The sequence below is a fragment of the Tenrec ecaudatus genome, chromosome 10, assembly GCF_050624435.1.
Source record: "Tenrec ecaudatus isolate mTenEca1 chromosome 10, mTenEca1.hap1, whole genome shotgun sequence".
Classification (NCBI taxonomy): Eukaryota; Metazoa; Chordata; class Mammalia; order Afrosoricida; family Tenrecidae; genus Tenrec; species Tenrec ecaudatus.
This window is the reverse complement of record NC_134539.1, coordinates 138,759,742-138,775,839: the sequence shown is the minus strand read 5'-3', so window position 1 is coordinate 138,775,839 and position 16,098 is coordinate 138,759,742. Positions and strand designations below refer to the sequence as shown.

The following is a 16,098-nucleotide window of genomic DNA, read 5'->3' as shown; positions in this document are numbered from 1 at the left end:
TGGAGCCGTTCACCCTGATGCACAGTAGTCGAGTCCTGGGGGTCCCGTGTCTTGGGGGACAGTTTCCCAGCTATCAGCAGCGTTAGAGGGAGTACTGTGAGACCTGCTCCATACCACGCTGCAAGGCCATTGAAGAGGAAAGCTATTGAACTATGTTTTTTAAAGTTTTATCAATGCAAAACACATGCAGGCTCATCAAAATGGGGGGGGTGGGGAAGTGAGATGATTAGGGCCAGAAGCCCCTCATTTATCAGGAGGGAGGCCCAGGCAGTCTGGGGTCAGTGGGGACGGTCACTTCCTGTCTTTAGCGCAGCAGAGCCTCCATAGGGAGACACGCTCATAGACTAAGTACCTACAGGTGTCTCCTTTTACTGGTGACGAGCCATCACTCTGTGGGATGGGGAAAGCGAGGCTCAGTGACCTGGTGTCGCTTGTCAGAGGTCACACAGCTGGCAAAAGGCCTGGCTGGGATTCCTACTTACAAGCCCAGACCCAGCTCTCCGCCCACACATCCCTCTTTGCCCAGAGTCACCAGTGTGCTCACTGGGGCCTCCGCCTCCGTCAATACCCTCGTGCGGGGCCAGGTGAGGCAGGTATTTGAGCTGTCTCTTTCTCCCTTCAGGGGGCAAGGTAGGGAGATGTAACTGTGTGTGGGTGAGGCAGGGGGAGGGTGTGTGTGTGTGTGTGTGTGTGTGTGTGTGTGTGTGTGTGTCTCAGGGACTTCTGTGCATGGCAGAGCTGTGGCTGAAGTAGGGGACTCCAGAAGTCAGAGCCACTTCCCAGCCCTGCTGACCACACTGGCAGAAATGTCACTCTGCTCAAGGTGACCGAGTTGGAGGAAAACATCTCACCGGCAGAGGCCAAACTATAAGGGTAGGCATGGCCAGGGCCACAGTCCCCTGCCCCGAACAGTGCAGTCTCTCAGTGACCTCCTGTCCATGCTGGGAGCTTTCTGGGGACACTTGCTCTGCAGGAAGTAGTCTTCTTCTGGGCTGCTGACTACCCCGGAGACCCATTGCCACAAAGTCCCTTCTAACTCCTGACGACCCTACAGTACGGCGTAGACCGGCTGGCTCTGTGGGGAGCAAACAGCCTCGTCTTTCTCCGGGGGGGGGGGGGCGTCTAGTCCATTTGAACCTCTGACCTTGCACTCAGCAGCTCAACACTAACCCACGGTGCCACCAGGGCTCCCTGGATGGTGGAGTGCCCAGATGCATACGAGAGTCCACGGACAGAGGCAATAGAGAAAACAGCAGCAGAGAATCGGAGAACACTGATCTGAGCCTGGCTCCTCCCCGCAGGGTGGGAGCTCCCTGAGCGAGGCAGCCAGGCCTTTGCGTTTCTTCCCACAATGGTGGACCAGGGGCCGATCTCCCTCCTGCACCTAGGGAGGACCTTGGGCTGGGAACACTCATTCCATGTAACCCTCAGCTGCCAGGCTGTAGGCCCGTGGAAGGAGCCCTGGGCTTGGCAGACAGCCTCCTGGCCCTCATTGTGGGCAAGCTCTTTACCCTCTGTGTGCCTCTATTTCCTCATCTGTGGAATGGGGGCACTTACTCCTGTGTCGGGGTTCTGGAGCCCAGTGCTGCATGCCACGTCCTGGCCCTGTGTAGTTGTTCCGTGCGAGAGGACATAGGTGGGTGGCCAGTAGGGAAACGCTCACCTGACCCTGAGCCCCTGCCTCAGAGCCCGACATGTCTTGGGGTTCTTAGCGGGGCAAATAGAGTTGCCTTTTCCATCTTTAACCTGCAAATCGCCCCCACCCACCCCCGCCAATTCCATCTTCAGACTCTGGTAAAAACTACAGGGACCGCCCCCCCGCCCCCCGCCCCACCAAAGGGAAGTAAATCCAGAAAATAAAAATCCTCACAACTGGACCAATCGCAGAGGAAAGATGAAGATCCCCAGGACCCCATTCTCCTGGGATCCACACGCAGCACCCAGGGAAGTGGCAGGCTAGAGATCAAAGGATACATTGCACTGGGCAAATCTGCCCGAAGACCTCTTTAAAGAAGGGAAGCTGTCGTTTTGAGGACCAAGGTGCGACCGGCCGGCACGACGGTCCTTACAGATGCCTCATACACCCCCAAGGCCGGACCGTCACGGCGAAGGGGAGGCGATGCTTGTGAATCAGGCTGTTAGAGAAGAACATTGAAGGATGTGGGACTGCCGGGAGAACCAACCATCTGTCTTGCAAGAGGTGGGTCAGATGGCTCCTTAGGAGCAAGAGGGGCCAGACTTCATCTCTCGTCCTTGGGGACACAGGAGGCACCGGTCCCTGGAGAGGGATGTGATGCTGGGTAAAGCAAGGGGACCGCGAAGTCAAGGAAGACCCTCGGTACGACGGATGGACGCAGTGGCTGCAACACGGGACTCACGCATGGCGGTGTCTTGTTGCCTGGCTAACACGAAGTTGCAGCGTGTTAGCACCGACTGGACATGGACAGCACCTATCCACACAGGGCTTGGCCCCTGACCCTCGGGGACTTGGGAGACCACCTCCCATTGCCCCTCTGCCCTTTCTTGTCCCCTTCCATGTCATCAGCATGGGTGCAGGGGCATGAGGTAAGAATCGGGCATGGGCCGGGCAGCCAGCCTGGGTAGTACAGAGCCCCCCGGGCCTCCCTTCTGCAGGACAGAAGTGAAACCCCCCCACCCTCGCCCTCTCTTCTAGAGCTGAGTTGGGGCGAGGCCTCTGATCCCAGGATCATAGCTAGGAGACCACATTCTGGAGGTGGCTCATGGCAGCACCCCCCCCCCTCCCCGACTTTTCCCTCACTGCCTCCTGTCACTTTTGACCTTGTGGAACTTCCTGTGAAGGCAACAGCTGCTTCCTAAGTCAAGGCCGTGACCCTCCATTTCCCCCACCCCCAAAGCCCTCCCTAGATTGGAGCGGGCCTGAGTCTTTTGTCCTCACTGGCGCCAGGAAAGAAAGAGATGGAAGTTCCCCTTTCCTGCCCCCACAATGGAGGGCCTTGGAGGGGAGGCATTTCTGTAAACAGCTGAGGGAAGAGGGGCTGGGTGGGGTAGGGTAGGGATTGAGAAGGTAGCCTGTTTCCTGCCAGTGATTTTGCCAGAGGTGTGGGGTGGGAGGGGCCAGTGTCCTTTCCCAGGGGTGAGGGAAGGGTCCCGGGGCAGGTAGCATCAGGCAGTACTTTCCCCTCTTTAGAAAATGGGCCAGGAGACCCCCCTTCCCTCCGCCCCTGTTCCCCAAGACACCAACCTCAGCGTGTGCCCCACGGCAGAAGAGGAAGTTCACGGAGAAAACATGCCCGGAGGGTCCCAGACAGGGGAGACAGGGGTCTGCAGGTCTGTGCCCCACTCCCTACTGGGGCCACCTCATGCTGTGTGACCTTGGGAGAAGACCTGCATCCTCTCTGGGCCTCTGCTTGTTCTACAAAAGCTGACCAGACTCTGAGCACATTCTGGGGTGCAGTGTCCCTGTGCTGAGAGCCAGACACAATGACCTCTCAGGTGCCCGTTGGGTCTAGCTCTGTGGGCTTCTGGTTGTAAAGGGTGGGCAGGGAGAGGCATTGAGTCTGGGCAAGAGGACACCAAACGCCCCCACCCCCACCTCTTGCCGGGGCCCCTGGTGGGAAGCCAGGGGACACGCACGCCTTGTGCCACATTCTAAGTCAGCTCAGACACAGGCAGGACCCAGAGAAAGCCCTGACCTCCAGGCCCAAGGGACCTGAGTTTGGGCTTCAGCCTACCTCCTTCATGACCATGGGTGACAGGTGGGCCTTCTGGTGCTTCTCAGTTTCCATGGCTACGTGAACTGAAAGAGACCCAGCAAAAGACCCACAAGTCAGACCCACTAGCCAGGGCCAGCCTGTAGTAGCTCCCGGGGGGGGGGGGGGGGGGCTCTGCCACCAGGGTTCTTACAGAGGATCCTTTCCAGCCCAGCCTCAGGCCCATGCTGGCTCTCTGTGGTCAATGCCGGGAAGAGTCCCAGGTGGGCCAGAAACCTGACTGGGGAAGGAATTCTGGGGCCAAGGTGCTTCTCAACCTTCCTGTGTCACCTTAATGAGCCAAGGGGTCAATTCTGGCTCACAGCAACCCTATGGGACAGAGTAGAACTTCCCCGGTGGGCTTCCAAGGCTCTGATCTTGACAGAAGCTGACCACCACCTCTTGCTCCTGGGGAGCAGCTGGTGGATGAGAACTACCGACCTTCCCGTTAGCAGCCAAGCTATGAACCACATGCACAGGGTACCCGGAAAGATGAACATGCAGATTCTGACTCGGCCGCCTGACGCACTGCAGGTTGAACAGCCCCCGGGGGTGGCCTTGCTAGTTGGGGACCTCAATTTGAAGGGCAACATGCTAAGTGCCTCAAGGCTATGACCCTGTGTGCCCCCCCCCCCCGTGGGAGTGCTCTCTAGACCTCTCTGAGGGACCTGGAGAAGCAAGCCAAGCTGTCCTCAGAGTCACACACAGGTCAGGAGGAGGCCTCAGACCCAGGGAGGGTGGTCACGTGGCCCCTTGGGAGGCGCTCAGCCCAGGCCAAGGGGCAGTGACCAAGCACCTGTGTGCACCTGCAGGCAGCTTGACTCCCAGCAGCCCGGCAGGGAGGTCGAGGCTGCGGCAGGGCTGGGGTGAACAGCTTGAGGGGTTTCCACTGCCTTGAAGTCTCTGAGAAGAGGGGTCAGAGTCACGCGGGCAGGCCGACCACTGCTGCGGCAGACAGCTCTCAGGCCTAAGCCCCGCAGAGCCTTCCTCCTGGAAGTCACACGAGGTCCCCGGCCACCTGCATTGGGACGGCACTTGCTAATTTCCTGCTCGCTCTTACACGCATGCATTTGGCTCTCACACTGGACTCGTTGTGTCCCCACTCTGTGCCTCGGTTTTCTTCCCTGTAAATGGGGGGCCTTCTCATAGGCAGTTCCCAGCTCCTCCGCATACATGGATTCCTGGTGGCGTTGGGCTGCTAACCTCAAGGTCATCGGTTTGTGACCATGGGAGCAAGATCAGGCTGTCTACTTTCATGAATAGACCCAGCCGCAGAAAGGCACAGGGAAGTTCTCCCCTGGCCTATGGTCGCCGTGAATCAGCATCGACTGGATACTCGTGAGTTGTTTTTTTTAACTCCACATGGTTGAAGGAGCCCTGGTGGTGCTTTGGGATCAGCACTGGGCAGCTGACCACAAGGTCAGCAGTTCAAACCTGGTGGCTGCTCTGCAGGAGAATGGTGAGGCTGTCTGTTCAGCCTAGAGACCCCAGGAAGCCCTTCTAGCCTGTCCTGTGGGGTGTCCACGAGTCAGGATTGGCTTGATGGCAGCGGGTGGTTCTTAACTCCTCCACGGGGCCGAGGAACGTCACCAAAGGTGCAGGGGTCACACACGCTCGCAGCGTGCTCGGGACCGCAGGGACCCCAGGGGTGGGGGTGGCTGGTGGGCGGGGGTATTATGCACGGATCTGCGACTGTTCTGCACTGAGCCGGGCAAATGCGGACTCAAGAAACAAGCAAAGTCAAATCTTTCTCATCACGAATTATTTTAAATTCAATCCTATGCTGGAATACAAACATTTTAGAGATACCAGGTTAAGTAAACCATCCTGTTACAATCAAATGGGCCTATTTCCTTTTCCTTCTTCTCCTCCCCCCTTTTTTTAATAACAAATATTTTTTGTATCATCATTTTTTAAAAGATCGTTTTATTGGGGCTCCTCCAGCCCTTCTCACAATCCACACATCAATTGGATCAGGCCTATTTGTACATCTGTTGCCATCGTTATTTTCTAAACAGTTACTTTCTCTTTGAGCCTTTGGTATCAGCTCCTCTTTTCCCCTCCCTTCCCTGTTTCCACCCTTGTGGTCCCTTGATAAATTATAAATTATTTTAATTTTCATATCTTATACCGACAGCTGTCTTCCTTCACCCACGGTTTCTATTGTTCGTCCCCTGGGGGTGTGGGGTGCGGTTATGTGTTGATCACTGTGATGGAATCCCCCCTCCTCCCCTCCTCTCTCCAGCTTCCCCCTCCCCTCCTGGTATCGATACTCCCATTTCTGCTCCTGAGGGGTTGATCTGACCTGGATCCCGTGTGTCGTGAGCTCTTATCTGTACCTGTGCACATGCTCTGGCCTAGCCCGCAGTGAAAGGCAGGGCTGGGGTCATGATAATGGGGGACAAGGAAGCCTCAAGGAACCAGAGGAATATTGTGTGTTTGATCCCTTCCTTGTGACCCTTCTGTGAGGGGACGTCCCATTGTCTACGATGGGCTTTGGTCTTCTCCCTTGTTAAATGCAGCTAGGAGAGACTTTCAGAGGACCCCCGTGGCTTACATTCTATTTCTGTTGGACCAGGTTGTTCCATATAGCAGAAATTACACATATCTGTGGTCTGAGGAAACAGGCTCAGAGAGGTTAGGTGACTCGGCCAAGGTCACACAGCAAAATGTTCCCAGAGCTGAGATTTGAACTTCAGCCTGTGGCTGGGACTGAGTACCCTGAGAGACCTGGTGGCAGGTATGGGGCCATGAGGCTTAGACAGATGGAGCTCAGGCCGTGGTCCAGTGTTGGTCTAAAAGCCGAACCTGCCAAGCCTGGAGTTGCTGGGGTGGATAGGGATGAAGGATAGACGAACCTGGCTCCCATTCCCATGTTTGAATCACTTTTCTCTCTTGTTTGTGGGAGGGACAGAGGAGGACTGTGGGTCTCAGAGAGGGACACCTCCCCACCTCCAGCACGCTCTTGCTCACCTTCTCTCCGACGGAGCACACAGCTGCCGACGGCCACCAGGCCTGCAGCAAGTAGAAGGCCCAGCAGCACCAGGACCGGCGCCAAGATGCGCACCAGCGGGACCGAAACCCTGGGGATGAGATGGGGGGGAGGGGAGGAAAGGGCCCAGGTGGTCACCAGCAAAGCCAGCACCTGCGAGCTCTAGGGTCCCCGGCACCGGGCCGAGGACATCCAGCCCTAGTGTGAAACCCCATTCGGTCCAGCAAAGGTTCGCAGTGATTCAGGGCTCACGGCACCTGGCATGAGTTCTTTCCTTTACCTGGTGCCGACTCTGAGGCCAGCCACCTGGGTTCAAGCCCTTGCTCCACCATGTCCTAGCTGGGTGACCTTGGCAGGGGACTGAATCTCCAAGGTGTCGACATTCCCATCTACAAAATGGGAATGATCCAAAAACGGAGGGCCCCTGGGGGGGGGCACCACTGGGTCAGTGCTCCACTCCTAGCTGAAAATGTGGCTATTCAAACCCACCCCTGGGCCCCTCAGAACAGAGGCCTGGAAGCTCTGCCTTGGAAACCGGGTGCAGCCGGTCTCCCCGCACACACGGGCACCAGGAGCTGAAGCCCACAGCTCACTGCAGGAGTCTCGGTGGCGGAGAACGAAATGGATTTGGACGTGCTTCGTTCGCTCTGTGCCTGACAGAAGTTAAGCTAGTGCTTGTGTTCGGGATTGAAGGAGTCCTAGTGGTGGAGTGGTTACACGTTGGGCTGCTAACCACAAGGTCGGCAGTTCAAACCTACCAGCTGCTCCGCAGCAGAGAGCATTGGCTTTCTACTCCTGTGAGGGAATTACAGTCTCAGAAACCCACAGGGGCAGTTGAACCCTGTCCTCCAGGGTTGCGGTGAGTCGGTATGGACTCGAAGACACCAGGCATCATGGCAGCTGGTCAGCCCACATGCTTGCCCGGCTGGTAGGAAAGGGACTCCAGCCCCCATGGCCAGGCCCAGGAGATACTTTCAACTGGGCCCGAACCTGCCAACAGTTACCTGCGCGTCAGTGATCTGAATGCAATGGCCACCTGGAGCTTTGCTTCTTCCGGCTCCTTCATTCCAGTTGGTTAAGGTTAGGGTTTTCATTTGAACTTAAACAATAGTTTTAGGTTCCATATTTTGATACTTGACATAGGCACCCCCTGGAAAGCATTTGGGCCAAAGCTACTGAACTAGGGTCATGGGACAGGGAGAGGAGCTGGAGCTGTGGGGGACACCCAACTTGCTGGAGGGACCTGTGCGTCCCGTCCAGAGCACCAGGGCCGCTGCTTTCGGCAGTGCAGGCTGTTCCCTGCTGATGAATCCTGCTTGGAGGGAGGGTGGGCGGGGTCTGGAATCTGGACTGCCCAGGACCCTCCTGCCAAGGCTAGGAGGGCTTGTAGTATCCTCCTTCCAGAAGAAGGCCCATTGAGTTCTTATTTGCACAAAGGCATCCATGGTTTGGTGACAGCCCGAGAGAGATGACCTTGGCCACCTGGGACTCACCTGGACCTGGAGCTGCTGATGGGGCTGGGGCTGGTGCCCTTTGCTGAGGTGGGGTCCAGCTGCATGGTCAGGTGGGAGCTCCCTGCAGAAGGAGAGGTCGCTGAGTGAAGACGGGTCACTGCGCGAGGAGGGGCTTCTGTGTTTACTGAGGATCCTGCGTGTACGTGCAGGGAGGTTCCTGTGTGTGGAGGGGCGGTGGCCCCTGTCTTCCCCTGCTTGGCTGTGGTGACTCTCAGATGAAGACCAGGAGAAGCTATGAGGCCAAAAGCAATGCTTCAGCACCTTCCCTGACCCTTGACCCCCCAGCATCCCCAGCCTCCGGATTCCCTGAGTCCAGCCTCCCCAGGACCGATTCCTCAGAGACACCCCAGTGGAAGGCAGCCGAGGCCCGGAGGAGACCAGTTTGAATGGGCAGATCACAGATAGGCACACCGCACTTCTGAACCAGGTTTCACCCCCCTTTGTACCCATAGCCTGGACCCTCCGTGAGGCCCCGGCCAATGGTCAGAAGAGCAAGACGTCAAACCATGGGCCCCGGCCTCTTTCCCCTGCCATGGACAGGCTGACAGGGAGGGCTCTGGAGCTTAGGGCCCGAGCCTGGCCTTGCCTGCTTGTCCCTCAGACCCCAGGGGGAGCAGACAGGGCCTGAGCGTCCGGGTCCGGCTGTGTCTCCTCTCTGCCTCTACTACTTCCTGTGTGACCTTGACGGAGGGGCCGCGCCCCACGGAGCCACCCCCAGTCTCTGTCCTCCGGTGGACAATCCAGCTCCCAGGCTTGCGGTGGGGGTGGAGGAATAGCTTAGTAGCCAGAATGCAGGGTCAGGCCCTTGGAGCAGGCCTGGAGGAAGGACACAGAGAAACCACTCACTCAATTCTGGGGGCTGGGTGTGCCAAGCTTTTGCCTTGGGCTGGAGGCTCCTTGTTGCAAGAGGCTGGAAGGAGGGAGGAGGGGAGAGGAGACAGCAGGGCCCTAGAGGGATGGGAGAGGCCAATCTCAGACGAAGGGGCCCCGCTCCCCCATCACCGCTCTGCCTCAGTCTCAGGAGCCCAGGAGGGTGAGTCCAGCTGCTAAGCTGAGCCAAGGTGCCCCCTCCTGGCATGCCCTTGGCCTGCAGCTTAGCTCAGGTCTTCAGCTTCCCTCGTGGGTGGGCTGCCCGGCCCACCCCTTCCTGCCCAGCCTGAACACTTGAGGCCACTTTTGTCTGTAAGACATGAATCGAATCTCATCTCGGGACTCCCAGCTGCGGAAGCGTTCGTGCCTCTCCGTGGTCCGGAAGACAGCACCCAAACTCTGCAAACTCAGGTTTTTAATCCACCCGGGCAGCTCCTGCCCACCCAGGCGCTCCAGCCAGGCAGGCACCCGCCATTCCCTCCTGTGCTCCTCCAGGCCTTTGGCACATTCTTCCTGCTGGGCAATGCCTTTCCTGTTCTCGGATCCCGATCAGGAGCCACCCCCTCCCAAGACCTCCTGCTAAAGGAGCAAGGCGTCCACCCTCCTTCCCAGCACCCCTTGCAAGCTGCCAGCAGGGACGGGTCTCCACTAGGCTGCAGTTTCTAGAAAGGCTGAGCTGCTTCTGAAAGTCGGCCAACCGCAACCCCTAGGGAACATGATCCCCTCTGCCTGGGGCAGGGGCGAGGAGGGCAGGAGCTCTGCTCCTCACATCAACCATGAGCCAACACCTTGTCCCCTGGGGCTCTCCCACTGGGCTGAGATGCTGTCTGCCCAGGTGAGGACCTCCCTCCAGTGCCCCGGGACAGGCCCAGCATGGCGGGCAGAGCCTGTTATGGGCAGATCCCAGCCACCAAGCTCTTCCGACTCCTCCATGGGTCTTAGTGGCCGCCCCAGTGTTCTACCTTCCCTGTGCCCCCTTTCTCTGCTCCAACTCGAGGTCTGCTTCTCCTGGGATGTTCTGAGTCAAACCTTCCTCAGACAGAGTGCCCCTCTTTCCCTGTTGCACGCTCATAGCTGTTTGCCTGGCTCTGACGCACTGCCTGGTCTTCCAGCCCTCGTCTGGGAGACCGGTACCCTCGTCTCAGGCTAGGCCCCCCCAGAGCGGGTTGGTGGTCTGTTTTCAAGAATCTGGCCTGCTGATGGAGCCCTGGTGGTATAGCGACCCCAAGGTCAGCAGTTGGAAACCACCAACCACTCCCTGGGAGACAGATGAGGCTTATTCTCTCAGAGTTACTGTCTCGGTAACCCCCCCGGGGCAGGTCGACCCTGTCCTAGGGTCGCTATGAGTCATCGACGACTGAAGGGCAGTGAGTTTGTTCTATTTTTTTGGTTTTAGCCCACCAGTAGTTAAACTGGTGGCACCTGGAAATTGACCCACAGAAATGGCCACACACTACCGATCCGGGCTCCCTCTCCCCGCAAGCACTGGGGCTTCAATGGTGATCAGCAGTCTCCGGCTGAGCCCTCGACCGGCCGTCTTCCGGGAGCCCAAATGGAATGCTGCCTGCTCCTGCACTGTCTCCTGACCAGAGGCCAGCTATTGTGGTCATCCTAGGAGTTTCAGGAACTGATTTTGGAAAGTAGACAGCCAGACCTTTCTTCCTAATCTCTTTTAGCCCAGAAGCTCCGTCCAAACTGTTCAGCATCACAGCCATACGTAGGCCTCCCCTGACACTCAGAAGGGGTGGCTGAGCACGAGGCAGCGTGGCCAGGAATCAAACCCGATTCTCCCACCGGACCCCCAGCGCCGCCCTCCTCCCCGCACTAATCAGTCTCTCCCACTTGCAATGTGTTCAGAGAGAGGCTGGCAAGAGCCGCTCCCGGACGGCAGTAGGATGACTGACGCCTGTCATTTATTTGTGTCGCTGCCGTACACAAAAGGAAAACAGCAGCAGCAGCCAACCCGAGGAGACCATCAAGGAGCTGGACTGACACCGTGGCTGCAGCAATCGGCTCAAGTCTAGCAGTGGGGGTGGGGATTGCGCAGGCCAGGCAGGGCTCCCGGAGGGTCTCTGTGAGTCGTCCTGGACTCGATGGCCCCTCAGGACATCAGCATGCCACCCACAAACCAATAATTACGACTAAGACCACTGAGGAGGAACGCCCAAACGAAGCAAGCAGAGCACTGGAGAGCCTGGGGGGCGGGGATTACAATGAGTCACAGCGAAGTCAAGAGGGCTCCTAGGTGGTGCTCACGTGCTTGGCTGCGAACCCAAAGGCTAGCGGTTCGAGCGCCCAGCGGCATCTCAGAAAGATCTTCTGGAAGGCCGGCACTGAGAACCTCTGACATGGGATCCACGTGAGCTCTAAGGAGAGATGGGTCAGAGGGTCGTGTGAAACAGTGAATGAGTTCAACATGGCTTTGCCGCTGCTGTGAGTTCCCTGAATTAAAGTCTGGGCGGTGAGTAAGCCAGGACCAGTCCACAGCCAGAAACCTCCAGCTCCTCTCTGCTTGCGGTCACACCTGGGGGGAAAGCCTTGTCTCTTGGAGCCTCAGTCCCCCCACTGGGAAGGCACTGTCTGACCACTTCCCGGGCGCTCCCTGGCTCCCTTCCGCTCAATGCAGGCACTTAGAGAGCTGCTCCACCCATTTCCTGGCCCTTGGCTTTAGCCCCAGCCCTGAGTCCTCCAGTCTGTCTGTGTCTCGCAGTCTGTCTGTCAGTGTGTCTCACTGGGACGGCTTGGGTGCTGCTGTGCTGCTGGCAGCTACATGTCAAATGCTAGCAGGACCCTGTGGTGGACAGCAGGGCTTCCGGAGGATGACCAGGGACTTGGGAGAAAGGCCTGCTGAAAAAACAGATGGGTCCCCACAGAACCTTGTCCACCTTGCTTTAGGCCCACCATCAGGTAGGCTCCATCTCTACAGGAGGTCCACCACGTGGGGACCAGTGAGGGCCAGTGAGGATGGGAGCATGGGGTACAGTAGAGGGTGGGGTGCCGGGTGGGGTGCAGTAGAGGGCCAGTGTGGATGGGAGAGTGGGGTGCAGTAAAGGGTGGGGTACCGGGTGGGGACCAGTGAGGGCCAGTGAGGATGGGAGAGTGGGGTGCAGTAGAGGGTGGGGTGCCACGTGGGGTGCAGTAGAGGGTCAGTGAGGATGGGAGAGTGTTGCCACAAGAGCTGTAAGATGGATTCAAACAAGCCAGCACCGGGGAGGATGATGTAGGGCTGGGCCGTGTTTTACTCTGTTATACACAAGGTTGCCCAGATCCAAACTGACTGGATGGCATCTCCCTTTTTATCCACTTATCCCCCATCCACCATCCATCCATCCATCTAGCCATCCATCCATTCACCAGCTGTCAATCCATCCACTCATCCATCGATCCATCTACCATCCATCGATCCATCCATCCATCCATCCATCCACCATCCATCCATCCACCCACCATCTGTCGATCCATCCATTTACCCACCATCCATCCCTCGATCCATTACCATCCATCCATTCACCCATCATCCATCCATCCATCTATCCATCCATCATCCATCATCCATTCATCCATTCATCCATCCACCCATTCATCCTGCTGACAATCCATCCAGAGAGTGGTTCCCAGGCATTCTCAGCACCTGAGACTTCGGCTCTGGGCAGAAGAGGTTGAGGGCGCGAGCTGAGGTGGCCAGGGTGGGAGCACAGTGTGGCCATGGCGTGGGTGAGGCTGTGGGTGAGTCTGGGATCCAGTCCTCAGGAAGGAGTCCATCTCACTCTGCCATGGTGGGCCCGTGGGCCCATGAGCAGTGACAACAGCTCGGGTTCATGGGCGTCCCTGACTGCACAGAGGCCATGCCAGGGTTGCCTCTGATGACCAGCCCCTCCCTCTCACACTCCCTTCCCCGCTGTTACCTGGAAAGACGACCAGAGAGACCTTGAACGTGTCATCTGTACCCAGCCGTTTGACTCCACACCAGTACTTCCCGCGATCCTCCAGGGTGAGGTTCCTCAGGGTCACGGTGAATGCCAGCTCCCGGAGATTGTCACGGATGGACACCTTGCCCGATGTCACTTCCTGGCCATCTTCCCCCGAGTAGATGGTGCGGGAGCAGCGGGACAAGAAGAGCCCGACCTCCTTGCACCAGTATTTCTGGTGCTGCTTCAGCTCCTCTTTGTAGGAGCACTGAAAGGACACACTGTCGCCTTCGAATCCGCTGACCTCCTTTGGACCCTTCAGGGCTTCAGAGCCTGAAACCACAGCAGGGGGTGGGGGCGGGGTCTCAGCACCGGATGGACCCATGACCCAGAGGTAAGACCAGATGTCCTTGTTTCCAGGGGAGGCAGGCTGTCCTCACCCACCCACTCCTGGGACAGTCTTGGGAGCTAGGACGCCTCCCCCTTCTCTGGGAGACCCAGGGTCGCTGCTTTGGCCGTACACCTGGCTCACTGCCAGGAGGCAGAGACGCAGACCCACTGGAGTTGGAATCTCAGCTTTGTCACTTAGCTGGGTGACCTTGGGAAGTCCCTTGATCTCTGCGTTTTCTCGTTGATGGGTGATGATCATGGTGATAATTCGGTTTCACCAAATTTAAGACGTCACCAAGGGAAAGACACACCGTCATCTTATGTCAGAAAAGACAGTTGATGGTTGCCAGGTGCATAAACAAACAAACCCACAACCACAGTCACAAACACCCAACAGCAGCCAGAGAAGCAGGCCCAGGAATTGGGGGAATGATTAAATCCTCTCTCTGTGGAGTGTTGTGGGACAGCCCTGGGAGCAGCTTCCCGTCTGTCTCCAGCCTCGCCTCGGCCAGAGAAGGGAAGAAAAGCCTCTCTCTTGGCTCCCGGGGGGGGGGGGGGCCTGGAGCTCCAGGACATGTTCTAGAGTCCTGACTCTCTGTGACCAAGGATGGACAGATGGGAGGCCTTGCTCACCACCACACGAGCTTCAGGGATAGGAAATCCAGGTCCAGGAGACCCTCTGGGAGGGCTAGGTATGGCTCCCATCCTCCCCACAGCCCACAGCCCACCCCCATCTCACCTGGGAGCAGGAGGCAGCCCCCCAGCAGGAGGAGCAGCATGGCAGGCTCTGGATGTGGCTCCGTTGCCTCCTTGGGGGAAATGAGACTGCTCCCCACCCTGGCGTCCTTTAACTTCCTTCGGAGGCAGGGGGGCAGGGAAGGGAGGGGAGGGGAGGGGCCGGGTGAGAGGCTCCTGGGCGCCTCTCCCTGAGTTCACCAGGCTGGCTCTCCTTCTGGTTCGACCCCTGGGGAACATTTCTCCCAATCTCTCTCTAAGCCATCAAACCCTAGATGCTCGGGGTTTGTGAGGGGAATTCAGAGTCCGGGCATTTAGACCAGAAGAGTCTAATGTTTAGGCTTTTACTCCTGGTGTGGGCAGTGGATGAATAACCAGAATGAGCCAAGACCGACTCCAGCTTTCAGCGGTTTATTGGGTTCAAACCCAGACTCAGCGCTGAGGGACCACATCGGACTGTCGAGTACCGAAGGCGGGCCCCGAGCTTCGACTGGGACACGTTATAGGCATAACACACAGGTGTCTTTTTTCAAAAAGGCGAACAGTGGGGATGGCAGCATGTTTGAAAGTGTGCTTGACACATTGGAGGAATGTCTGGATTGTGATAAGAGATGTAAGAGCCCCAAATAAGAATATTTTTTTTAAAGGTGAATTTTGCATTATCTTTAGTTTGCAGTTTTTTTCCCCAAAGCGGCTTGTACCAACATGGGGCTTGTCTAAAAGTGTACAAAAGCGGAGTATTTTGCGATGAGACCGACATTTGCGCAAGCTTGGACACAGCCTGTCATCTGGTACTCTTAGTTCAGACCCAGACTCAAATTAACTCCCTATCACACTCACTTGTGAAAGTTGGGGGGCTCTGGGCACACACACCTGCCCAAGACCTCTTCAAAGACTTGTGAGTCCTCACTCTGCAGAGGGAGGTGTTGCCTGAGCCAAGCCCTGGTGCTTTCAGCAGCCAGTCTGGACCTGGTATCAGGAAGACTGAAGCATTGTCGACTTCGAATGATGGAGTTGACCAAGAATACGGAATATACCAGGGGGCCAGAAAAATGAACTGATCCTTTGGGAGCAGGACAGCCGGAATGCTCTTTAGAAAGAAGCCTTATCTCCTAATGCTTCAGACATATTATCAGGAGGGGTAATGACACGCACTTGGTAAAATAGCTTCCATAGCCAACAGTCGATTCCACACGCCATCGGGAGGCAGCACCCACCCCCATGTCCCCAACCCCGCAGGGAGAGTGCAGTACCGCCCTTGGCCATGGGGTGGCAGTGCCAGCAGACTTGAGGGAAGCTGGGGGCTGCTGTCAGTCCCCAGCCAGCCCAGCTGTCTGGGCGTTCCAAAAGAGGAATGAATGGTTTTCTCACCGCAGACTTGCATCCTGCTCCCGAGGAACAAAACAAACACGTGTTACTTTCTAAACATTTTCTATCGGTTCTCCTATTGCAAATTTGCATACTGTTGTAAGCAAAATTGCACACATTACCAAAATGTATAAACAGACGGCAACGGTCCCTGTAATTCCCCTTATCCCTCAGTAAAACCGCCGTCCACCTTCTGGCACTTGCCCTTCCATATGTACAGCGGGAATTCAATCACGCGGCCAGTTAGTAATTCAAAGCTTCACTCTGAGAAGCATTGTGTTTGCGTGCGCGCGCGCGCGTGTGTGTGTGTGTGTGTGTGTGAGAGAGAGAGATTGTTGGGGGTCTAGGAGGATGTGTATTTGTCTCCCAGGGATCGGGGACACCATTAGCAGTTAACGGGCAGGGGCCGGGATTCCAATATCCTACAGGGACCCAGAGAGTCCGAATCAAGAGTCATCCAGTTTTTCCCAATGTCCCAGACATTCCTGAGGTGGAAAAGCCTGGTTTTTGCAGTTTTTGAAACACAGATTAAAAGAATATTTCTTCTAGCATTTCACTGAATATTACCGCCTTCTTTCTTTTTAGCAGCG

The 16,098-nt window shown here is 57.0% G+C and overlaps 1 protein-coding gene across 1 annotated transcript; it reads right to left on the bottom strand.

Annotated features, from left to right (window-relative positions):
- Positions 1–3,704: 3,704 nt before the first annotated feature.
- On the bottom strand, positions 3,705–14,232 carry CD300LG (CD300 molecule like family member g). Its single transcript, XM_075559377.1, has 6 exons — positions 14,145–14,232; positions 13,013–13,348; positions 9,084–9,185; positions 8,217–8,469; positions 6,705–6,814; positions 3,705–3,778 (listed from the first exon to the last, which is right to left on the bottom strand). Exons 1-6 carry the CDS (start codon positions 14,182–14,184, stop codon positions 3,705–3,707), a joined length of 915 nt encoding a protein of 304 aa, XP_075415492.1. The 5' UTR covers positions 14,185–14,232.
- Between the last annotated feature and the right edge of the window lie 1,866 nt (positions 14,233–16,098).

Coding starts and splice junctions, on each gene's coding strand:
- CD300LG (XM_075559377.1), bottom strand. CDS start 14,184: ATGCTGCTCCTCCTGCTGGGGGGCTGCCTCCTGCTCCCAG. Junction 13,349..14,144: donor GGGCTGCCTCCTGCTCCCAG/GTGAGATGGGGG, acceptor CTGTGGTTTCAG/GCTCTGAAGCCCTGAAGGGT. Junction 9,186..13,012: donor CTCTCTGGTCGTCTTTCCAG/GTAACAGCGGGG, acceptor CCATCCCTCTAG/GGCCCTGCTGTCTCCTCTCC.